This window comes from Periophthalmus magnuspinnatus, chromosome 9 (genome assembly GCF_009829125.3).
Source record: "Periophthalmus magnuspinnatus isolate fPerMag1 chromosome 9, fPerMag1.2.pri, whole genome shotgun sequence".
Taxonomy (NCBI): Eukaryota; Metazoa; Chordata; class Actinopteri; order Gobiiformes; family Gobiidae; genus Periophthalmus; species Periophthalmus magnuspinnatus.
In genome coordinates this window covers 17515294-17526873 of record NC_047134.1, presented here as the reverse complement: position 1 = coordinate 17526873, position 11580 = coordinate 17515294, and the positions used below count along the sequence as shown (strand labels likewise).

The window sequence follows — 11580 nt, the reverse complement described above, 5'->3', positions numbered from 1 at the left end:
AAAAGGTGCTACAATGGGGGCAGCTTTGAATCAATCTTGACCTGTTTATGTCTATATCTTTTCTTACTGTGAGGTGAATTTAGTTTTTTCCTTGTCTTAGTTTAATTTAGAGACCATTTTACAATATTGCTTATATGACTGTAACCGTTTGTTTAATTTAACAATAACATGGTCGCTATCCATGGTGCTGATTTTTGTATCTAAAGGTTTGGGAAGGCTGCCATCTAGTGGCAAATAACTAAAAATACAATATACCCAGGGATAGGAACTGAAAGTACTAGTGTTTGTATGTACCCGAGACATAAACAAAGAGGCACCGCTGATGCTAGTTGCAATGTTGCAATGGGCATTTTGAGGACATCTTTGCACTGATGCTGTTTTTGTGAGTATTTTTATGTGAAAGCAGCAAACAAATAATCAGATGGTTAAAACGAGTTCTGAGCCAAAGCCACAGAATATGTATTGTGATGTGTTGTCCCTGTTATTAGCGGCAGGTTTGCTTGTCTTAAACATTTTGTTATTACCTAGCATACCGAGTGTCTTCATTTTTAATAACATGATTTGTTGTTGCATATGAAATTGTTAGCTCCTGATGGCGTGTCGAGATAGCTTTCTTTACATCTTGTTGAAAATGGTTTAAAATAAAGTGTAACAGATTGCGTTCCAATTATTCAGTCCTATGGTCGTATAAAATATATCTCATTCAAAGCAGATTCCTTGCGTTACTCTGACAGGCTGATGCATATGTAATTCCTGTTGTAATAACATATAATATGCAGTACTATGCTTCCTTACAAATCCGTTAAGTTTCTATTAATTGTTTTTGATTTTTTATTCTGTTTTGGGAAAGTCTTGTATAACATAAATGGACTGACACAATCTGAGATGGTGCTGAAAGATCTTCCCAGAGAGGCTCTCCTGAGGCCTCTGTCTCGAAATGAAGTCTTGGGGATGCTGGTCAGGCTGACTATCTTTGGAGCTGCTACTTACTACGGCATCAAATGGGTGGTGGAGGCTATGGATCCAACTTACAAGCAGAAAAATCAGGCCAAGAAACGGGTAGGAATGTTTATGATGAGATGTTATTAATGGATACTTTAGTGATCGAAGATATGTGTGTTTTACAGGCAGAGCAGCTGATGAAAAGCATTGGCGTTGAGGGAGTCAGCCTGACAGAGTACGAGATGAACATCGCATCTCACCTTGTTGATCCTCAAACTATGAAGGTAAAAATATTGAAACTCGAATGACTTGTGTGTGAGGTTTACTTACCTTTTGTATTTACAGGTGACCTGGAGAGATATTGCTGGTCTTGATGAAATTGTACATGAGCTTCAGGACACAGTAATCTTGCCATTTCAGAAAAGACACCTGCTGGCGGGATCCAAACTTTTCCAACCCCCTAAAGGTTTCAACCATTCTCATGCTACCTGTAATTAATAACTAATTCATTACGTCGTTAATAAAGTTTTAAATTTCTTTTATATGCAGGTGTTTTGCTGTTTGGTCCTCCTGGCTGTGGGAAGACTATGATTGCTAAAGCCACAGCCCGAGCCTCTGGATGTAAGTTTATAAACCTGCAGGCATCGACCCTGACTGACATGTGGTATGGAGAATCCCAGAAGCTGACTGCTGCTGTTTTCTCACTGGCTGTCAAAATCCAGCCCTGCATCATCTTTATTGATGAAATTGGTGAGTAGATCCAACAGGAAATCAATCTAACCTAATTACATTATGCATTTTAACCAAAATGCAAATATTCTGTACACTAGTAGCATTTTAAAAGTCAAGATGTCAGCTATTTTTGCCCCTGCAAAACTGCAACTTAGTTAATAAAGTTTCCTGTATATTTGAAGATTGATATCAATTCAAAGCCCTATAATCTTTTTGTGTATTAATTTATCAAGTATTGAAATGTTTTCTGTACATTTTAGAGTCATTTTTAAGGAACCGATCCAGTCTTGACCATGAGGCCACAGCTATGATGAAAGCCCAGTTCATGAGTCTCTGGGATGGGCTGGATACATCCACAACAACTCAGGTCAGTCTAACCTATGGTATTATGGTATGGTAAACCAATTAAATATTTAGTAGTTTTTGATATTTTATCATTATTTGGTTGTTTGATAGAGATACTCAGACACTGGAGGACTCAGGGGTAGCCCTAAAAAAAATGTTTTAACTATCATTTTTATAATTTTTTTTCAGGTAATGGTTATGGGCGCAACAAACAGGCCCCAGGATGTGGACCCAGCCATTCTTCGCCGGATGCCTACCACTTTTCATGTGGGACTACCAGTAAGTTGTTTACACAATTGCAAGTAGCAGTTTTATTTAATATTCATTCATTCATTTATCACTTTCAATTAAATGAAATTAAAATCACGTCATTGTTTACAGAATGCAAGGCAAAGACAGGATATCCTGCGTCTGATTTTAGCCGGTGAAAATGTAAGGAAATATCTTTTTTTAAAGGAGATGAAATGCACAAATCAAATATTCATACATCTCTAATCACATTACACATTTGACTGGTAACCACAAAATTTACTTAAATACAAAAACACTTTACCCTGCCTGAAGTTGTTCTAAATTGCTAATAGCCTGTCTTTGTTACATAGTTGAGCAATGCGATAAACCTCAAAGAAATTGCAGAGAAGACAGAGGGGTACTCAGGCAGTGACCTCCGGGAACTGTGCCGGGACGCAGCAATGTATCGTGTGAGAGATTACGTCCGAAAGGAGCAAATGAGACAGATCGCACAGCAGCTCCAGGACAACGAAGAGGAGGAAGAGAAGTATGACTCACACACAAGAAAAAACACCCACAAAGTTCTCTTGTTTTTTCTAAGCATCTGTACAGTGTGCTGGCAATACACTGTCTGTGGAGCTTGAACATAAAACCTGTGTCCAATATTTGACAAGACTTGTGTTATGTAGCTTTGTATTTTATTTTTTAACAATTGATTCTTTGTGAATTTTTGTCTGCCAGTCAAGTGTAACATTATTATGCAAACCATTATTTATTCAGTATATATCACAATCCGTGGGGTATATTGGACAATAAATACAAATCAGAATTGGTGTTAGGTATAAGAAAATGGCACGGATTTTCAGCATAGGTTGTGATTGCTAGATGACTGCTGTCAGTAACTGTTAAAGGTGGTACAAAGATCCTGACCACAGCTAATGTATATGCAGTCTGTCATTTGCTCAATGTGTGTTTGTTTCACATAGATGTTTTTGTTGCAGCTTGATAAAACATCGCCATACCTATTATAGTCCCCAAAGCCTTTCTATTAAGTGTTCTTGTAATTATTGCTAGTATTCAATTTCTCCATGATTTGCATTATATTGGATTTTGATTGAATACCTAAGCTGTGATTAAACTGAAAGGGTTTAAAAATATCTCTTATAAAGTTTCAATGTCTGTCTTCAGCTGTTGCTAAGTGACTGTTGAAATCTCTCTTGAAGCAAGCCATTGTTACAAAAAATAAGTATTTTTAACTTGCACCACTCCAAGCGGTGAATGCACAGCTGAGCTTTCAATAGTTTGGTGCAGTGCAACAGCATGTTATTCTCAGACGCATTATTAAGGCTGTAATCAGGAAGTGTTCTGCTTATTATGGTGTACTGGACTGACCTGTTATGTCTGCTCTTTTAGACCCGTGAGTGAAGGGCGCTTGAGGCCAGTAACTCAACTTGATCTCCTCTTTGGACTGGACAAGATGAAGGAATCCAAACGTGCAACAGCTATCATGTCACCTTGTGCTGCAGATGTGCCACTGGACTAATAACACATCAGCCATGTTTTACACAAAGATACAGTGTAGGGCCATACAGAGAGACAAGGCCAATATGAGGTAAATTGTTTAGATATAAATGCATGTGTTTGCACTGAGTGTGAGGGAATGAGCAGCCCCAAAATACCACTATTTAAGTTACTGAGTACATATTTTAAAAAATGTGAAAAAGAAATGCAAGTTTACTTTGTAAAGGTCTCTGGTTTCAACAGTTATTTTTTCAGCAAATAACTAACAGAATATCACAGGTGTTTGTGTATTTATTAGAGCTGCTAACATTACACATTTAGTGGCTCTGACAAATTTTCTTGACAAATGTTATGTTGTATGTTCTTTTAGACTGTCTCGTACTGTATCACTAGAAGGTTGTAAGGTATATCAGGAGCCAAATGTTACAGGATTACGGAATTTGTTTTGTGCCAGTGTATATTCATTAAGTATGTTTAATGTAATCATTGTTATTTATTTAAGCTTTTGTCGTTTCAAATTTTCAGAACAGTACCAGCTGCAACCCACAGGGCTATTTGTGCCATTTTATTTTTACTTCCATGAGGAGGAGTTGGGGAAACTCTTTGATGGACTGTCAAGCTGTCAATCTGAAGTTATATGACATGTTTTTCTTTTCTTTGTTAAAAAGCCGATTTTGCCATATAGCCAAAGAGAACCACCAGCTTTCAATTCAGTGTTTCACCTAAAGTGACATCTAAATATGACCTCATGGGGGTGCTGTAGATGCACTGCTCTGTGCTGGGCAGGTGTTCTGCCTGAGAAATGTGAGCTCCCATTTGGCTTTACAACATTAGCACAGGAAATGAATTTAAGAGGCTGCATGTGAGACTGTGCCGGCCTTATTGGTTTATTTGGTAATTTTTCCACATCTGTGTCTCTTCATTAGAGCACCTCAGGTGACAGGGAAAGGTCAGGCCGTTGCTAAGAAAACAAATAAGTGTCAGAGCGCCTATGTCGCCTCAGACTTTGATCCTTTCGGAGAAACAGGTGGTTGTGGTTGGGTTTGGAAATGTGTCCTATAAATCTACAACTGTATTAGACGAAATAAGCTTGAGAACTGCTGCATGTGACAAAATCACTTGAGGTTGCAGTATGTGAATGTAATAAGACACAAAGCTCCTCATAAACAGTCTCTGGGTAACACATGATTTATGTACTGAGTATTATCAGCCTTCTGACCTCATGTCAAGGACATTCTTGTCTTGTGTGAGTCAATGTGAAACAGCTTTTATATGGTGCAGTCAAGTATTAATGTCAACACAAGCGGTGCCCACTCAGTTCTGTTCATATTTACAAGCTCTTCTGCTTCTTCCCAATAATCAAACAATTGAATCTCTAACTTTTTGGATGAGACAAACTTAACTTTCTATTGAACTTCTGCCCAGTGCAGTGTAGACTAGTTTTTACAAGCTAAAACAATGAAAGAATCTGGTATCATTCATGCTACGACAAAAACAAAAAATGTGGTAACAGATAGTGGGGATGTGCGCCGCTTGTAGTGTGGACAGATGGAGCAGTGATATTTACAGTTCGGTTGGTAATGAGGCAGTCTGGAGTGTTTCCCCCCTAATTTCAAAAGAGGAAGCTTGTATGATCTTTGCAGCATTGATTACTGATTCATAAAGATATTGATGGCTTATTCATGAGCTCAGAGCCCTTTGCACACAGTGCGTCCCAGTAAATCACCAGGAGCACATTTACACTTGCTAGAGAAACACAGAGAAATCACAAACATATTTCATATCTTTTGATTGTTAAAGGCTGAAAGATCAGTGAATAAAGTGTGTAATACATAAATAAACAACCACCTCCTCATAACAGTCCATGAGTAATCTAAGGCTTTAGGCTCAATGACCTTTTAGGCATTTTGGCCTTTGTATTTCACATATTACAGCATAAGATAAAATGAATATGAAAAGAGTCCACTGAAGACAAAGACTGGTTATTTGGTTAAGAGAGAGGTAGGTTAATTAAATATACTGCACTACTGAGGAATGAAACACTGCTCCAGGGATGTTCATGATGGGGCAAGATCTATGTCAGTTCAGCATAATTTCAAATCTAATAAACAGTATTCTTTACAAATGTATTTGACGCAGTGGTGGAAAGAGTATTGGAAATTAATTAAAAAGTAAAATAACACCAAATCTAATAGGATATTTTAGTTTTTCTGACAACACTGAACCGTCATATTTATGTTATGTTTGAAAGTATTGTAGAGCCACAAAAATACAAAATTGTGATTTAAACACAGCCCTGCGTTAGAACTGCATGCACACTCTCACCTCTCACAGATGCATGTCAAAGCCCCCCCTAATCCTATAACCCCAACCCGAACCCCAACCCTAACTCTAACCATTGTTATATATGTGATTAGATAGAGTGACAACAGCAACAGTGCACTGGTCAGACAGGGGCACTTGTGAGACAGGTGTACTGGTCAGAAAGGGGCACTGGTCAGGCAGATGCACTAGTCAGGCAGGTGCACTTGTCAGACAGCCACATCTGTCACAAACTCACCTTAAACAGGCCAAACAAAGCCACCCTAATCCTAAACCTGTACATTAACCCTAACCTCCAACCAGGGCCGATCCTAGCCTTTAGGGGGCGCTAAGTTGAATTTGCCCCTGGGGGCCCTCTCCACTTCAATGTCACATTCATATTTGACAACATTAAGACATCATCACAACCAGTTGTTAAAAGATTGAAAATTCTAGAGGCTCACAATAGCAACAGCCACAAATATAACAGTATAAAACACGTAAGTAAGGAGGGTCTGCCAGAGAAATTTTAAAATTGTGGTGCATTTTAATGTGTTCCAGTGACTAAATGGGCTTACATTTCTCAACTCTATATCATAAAATGCAGAATTGGATATAGTACCCGAACGATGTACTTAAGCAAGGGTACACTTGCTTCAAAATCACATCACTCAAGAAGTACAAAGTAGTGCTCCAATTTAAGAGTTGCGTAAGAGAAACATCCTGGATATAACATCAGATTTATAATCATCAGATCATTTGGAAGGACTAAACATTAAAATAAGAGAGGATTTTAGGATCACATCTTTTTTAGTGTTTATTAAGATTTCGCCTAAATGCGCATATTAATGAGGATAATAAGGACACACAGATACCGATACCAGTATCAGCCAGTACTCGTACTCGTCAATGGACTGTCGATACCAAGAGCCGATACCACTATATCTGTGCTGCCTCTTGTTTGACTCACAGCTCATCTCTCCACAGAGCAGCTCTGGACATAAAGCTGCACATTTACTGTTCTGCACATTAAGCACAGCTGTAATCACATGAGACTGTCACATGAAATATACAAATATTTTGGACTCTAAAAGATGTTTATAGTTCACAGAGGATATCAGCGCAGTGCTTGTGTTTACAATAGTAGCATGCTAACGTTGCTAAGGTGCGCTGGCGATTATTTACTTGTGCTGCATTGTAACTTATTATAATTGACAAACACATTTAGCGACTGAACAGAGTGGGTTCAGAGCTTTTAAAAGACGTACAGCATGTCTATATTGGTGAAAGTGTGGCTCTGGTAAAAGTAACACAACAGTCACTGTTATGCTAACAGTGGCGCGTTAGCAGTTAGCTCGTTAGCAGTTAGCTTATGGCGCAGTCTGCAAAGAGGAAGCGGTAAGTATTAGAGCCAAGTATTTATCTAAATAAATTATATTTGAAATATACCTAAATACAGTGATTTCAGTGGATGAGATAAGTATTCTAAGATAAAAAAGTAGTCTATATTATAAAAATCATACGAAATGAATTAGATTTACTACTATAATCAAACACCAGTAAAAGGGATGTCCGGTATCGGTGTCTTTACTCTGTTTTAGCGAGTACTCAAAATTAAGTACTTGTACTCATTTTGCAAAACGTGGTATCGGTACAGCGCATTCAGGAGTCGTTCACAGGTCGTTCTTTCGTTCAGCAGATGTAACATAGAGGTTTCTGTCATAATAAACGCTGTTAATCTGACACAGGAGCAGTGACGCTTTAGCTAGACTCACATCATCTGATGTTTAAAGACAAAAGGATGAGCCACAATCAAAAACAGCCAGTGTAATAAACGGACTCACCTGCTGTCCTCTGTCCCTCTGAAGTGTGTCCTGTCTGCAGAATTATACACGTCCAGTCTCACGGTTTTATCTGCAGGTCCCATGGTGTAAAGTGGGGACATATTTCGAGTCCTCTCTGAAAAGTCCTGTCCCCAAAACGAGTCCTGTCCCCTCTGGGCTCTTCATACATTGTCCCATACTTTAGATAAATTTAACTTTGCTAACTAAAGTATTTTAGTCTGTCAAACACATTCAAACGTCCCTCCGCTGCCTCAGCGCTCCCAGAGTGCACCTGGAGGAAAGGGGTCCTTCAAACCGGTGTAAACACAGCTGTCCACACCAATGCCTGACTCAAAAACAAATGTAGGCAGCACATATTTAGCTACTGGAAATAAAACACATCTAATCCTTTAGAAGGATATTAATCCTAGTATAAATACCCGAGAGCCGTTTAGTTTTCAGAAAAAACTTTTCAATCATTATTTTCAACATAAATGAATGGGCTCTTGGGGGCCCTCTGGTGGCCTTGGGGCCCTAAGCAGTTCCTTCGTCTGCTTATAGGCTGCCTTCCCCGGGGCCTCCTCCCGGTGGGACATGCCCAGAACACCTCCCTAGGGAGGCGTCCAGGAGGCATCCTGAGCAGATGCCCGAGCCACCTCACCTAACCATTGTTATCTATGTAATTATCGTTATGCATCTAGAAACCATATGAGTGACATATGAAAGCTCTACACAAGTGCAATGCATGTTCTACACAAAATGTACATTCAGGAAGCGATACTAACAGCAACAGTGCACTGGCCAGACAGGTGCACTGGTCAGACAGGTGCACTCATAATACAGCCTCACAAACGTCATTTTAATTGATTTTTTCTGAAATGTCAGGGCCAGCAGAGAAGTCCATGCTGGCCCTGACAGCACACCACTGAGTAAAAGTACAGTTATGTGACCAAAAAACAAAATTACAGATAATGCTGCCAAAATTGTACTTCAGCAAAAGTCTAAACTATACATGAAAAATATGATTTAAAACACTAGTCATCACCATAATCAGACTTGTATGTGATTAATTAAACAGTTTAAAGCTGAGTTGTAGCAGTCTGCACATTCTTTGAGCTCTGGCCAATCAGATATATGTGTTATTAATATGTGTTATTACTAATTACAATTACTTGGCTAAATCTCCTTGTCAAAACCTGATCTCATCAGATGTCAGAGGTTAAGCAAAGCTGAGCTTGATTAGTACTCGGTGGAGGACCACTGGGAATATCCACAGTGAAGCCACAGTGGGGTGCTAGTGGCAAAGAGTGTTATTGTGTTCTTAGGCAAGACACTTGACCCACATTGCCTAGTGTGAATGTTGTGGTCAGAGGGACTTCAGTCTAACCCTGGGCTGCTGTGCTTACAGCAGTGGCTTATCATCGAGTATGGAGTAAATTAATAATGCATTATTATTGTTATTATTAGAATTACTGATGTCCAAAAATATATTCAAAGAAGTATGCTTCAACTACCCAAAAATAGTTTTTGGGTAATCACTATTGTTTTTGGAGAAAATATGTACATGAATGTTATTAAACCTATGCAACTAAATCTAAACTTGCAAACGAAATAAAAAAACAACAAAAGCAAAACAAGTGTATAACATCCTCTGTATTAAACCAAGTACTCAACACTACCTGTCCAGAAAACTAGACTGCACTCTCATTCAAACCTGCCCTGGACCACAGTTTGAGAATGCCCAAGCTGCAGACAACTCGGGGTCGATGAGCTCGTTGGATGTGGCTCTCTGTTCCCTGCCACACAGCTGGTTAGAGATGTCAAAGACTTCCTGTGGAGCACCCTCTTTTGTGGCTCTCCCCATCAGGGCAGGGCTGTGTGGCAGCTGTAATGGCCCATGTGGTGGGTGACAGGCTCCTAAAAGCCTCGCTGTCATCTATCCACCCTGATTGAGTGCGCTGTACCTCTCTGTGGGAGTCCCAGCCATTGATGATACTTGGGGTTTTAAAGTCAGACTAGGTCATTTGCACAAAGCCATGTTGTAGAAGCTTGTACTGTAGTTGTATGGGGAGTCAAAAATGATTGATGAAAAAAGATTTGAAAAAAAGCAATGAGTGGATTTGTCCTTGTAATTTGTATTAGTTGTAGTTGATGAAATTGAAAATAACTGCAACAGATTGCATATTCCATTATGTGAGAGGCTTTATTCTCTATGTTTCCACTTCAGTTAATAACCATTATGGACTTAATCAATTAAATAACTAGATAAGATAACCATTTGTCCCACAATGGCGAAGTTCCAGTGTGGCAACGCACAGTTCAAGAACAACAAGAGCATAGAAATAGGTACGTAAATTCAAGATAAATAGCTATAAGGGAAAACACTCATTTGAAAATAACCTTATGATATAATGTCAAATATAAGGCTAGAGCACTATTATGTGTAATAACTGACTATGATTATGTACAGTGCACCACATGAACAGAAGAAATAGCGTGACTAAAGTGACTTCAGAGTAATATACAGACACAAAGGGATATAACTAACCACTCAGCTGTAGATGAAAAAGTAGGGCAAATTCTTTTTTATTATGGTCACTTAAGGTCTATCGCTCTGTCATAACTTAACTCTATTTGAACTGAAAATGGAGGTGCGAGTCCTGGTCACATCTTAAGCCTTTCCGTCCTATTTTCAGTCCTTATTCAGTCCTTGTTCATTGCTTGTTCAGTCCTTATTCAGTCCTTGTTCATTCCTTGTTCAGTCATTATCTTTTCCTGGTAGAGTCCATTGGAGTGGATATTTCCTTCACTGTGGTCCTCCAAGTTTTTCTTTTTCCCATTTTTTTTTGTTTTTTTCCTTGTCAAAAAGGTGGGTCTAAGGACAAAGTTGCTCTGGGATCCATTTGCGTGTTTCTTTGAATGCTGATTAATCTGCTTTTCTGTTATTGACCAATGACTGTTTCACTGTTTGATTTTCTTTCTGGTTAAATCAACAAATTGGGAAGTCCTGCAGGGTGGCTATTGTTGTAATTTTTGGGCTGTACAAAAATAAATTGAACTGAATAAAACAGAATGATATAAACCACATCTGGTCGCGCTGACTTAGAGATCATTACAAAACATCAATACACGTTAATGTCCCTTTCTAACCCTGTAATCAATTTGTACTATTATTATTTTTTACTATAGACTAATGTTTGTGTGTTCTTCTCCCCATAGTCCCTTGCAACTGTCTGGTTGCATGTGATGAGCTGGCACAGGGCTGCGTGGTACAGACAGACAATCCTAGCTTCAGAATGAGTCTGTCTGCCCACCTCCAGTCTGTGCACTGAGGACCAGCACCGCCCAACTGACTCATCCTGCTCAGGCCAATGCTACAACTCCAGTTTCCCTATGATTGCTATCATATACAATGTGCACTGAAGAATGTTCAGTGTTAAATAGCCACGGATATGGAAATGTTGCTATGGCCTTATACTAAAATATAAGTACATATACAAGTATGTGCTACTAAAAAGCTTTTAGTCAGTTTGAGTTTATACTTTCTCAAACATGAATGGGAAAAGCCTTGACAAATAGTTAAGTAATTGAATAGTTCAGTTCAGGTCTGACTCTCATCTCAGTCAAAGCAAGACAACAGTCATTGTGGGATGCACTGAACAGTCTTTTTCTTGTCCTCAAGCAG

General features: G+C 38.9%; 1 protein-coding gene across 1 annotated transcript; it reads left to right on the top strand.

Moving 5' to 3' along the window:
• Nucleotides 1–288: 288 nt before the first annotated feature.
• On the top strand, nt 289–4131 carry atad1a (ATPase family AAA domain containing 1a). The gene is made up of 10 exons (XM_033972432.2): nt 289–382; nt 851–1059; nt 1128–1226; nt 1288–1408; nt 1492–1692; nt 1935–2041; nt 2209–2298; nt 2401–2451; nt 2622–2797; nt 3664–4131. The coding sequence occupies exons 2-10, from the start codon at nt 886–888 to the stop codon at nt 3791–3793; spliced, it is 1149 nt and encodes a 382-aa protein (XP_033828323.1). The 5' UTR covers nt 289–382; nt 851–885; the 3' UTR covers nt 3794–4131.
• Nucleotides 4132–11580: the final 7449 nt, after the last annotated feature.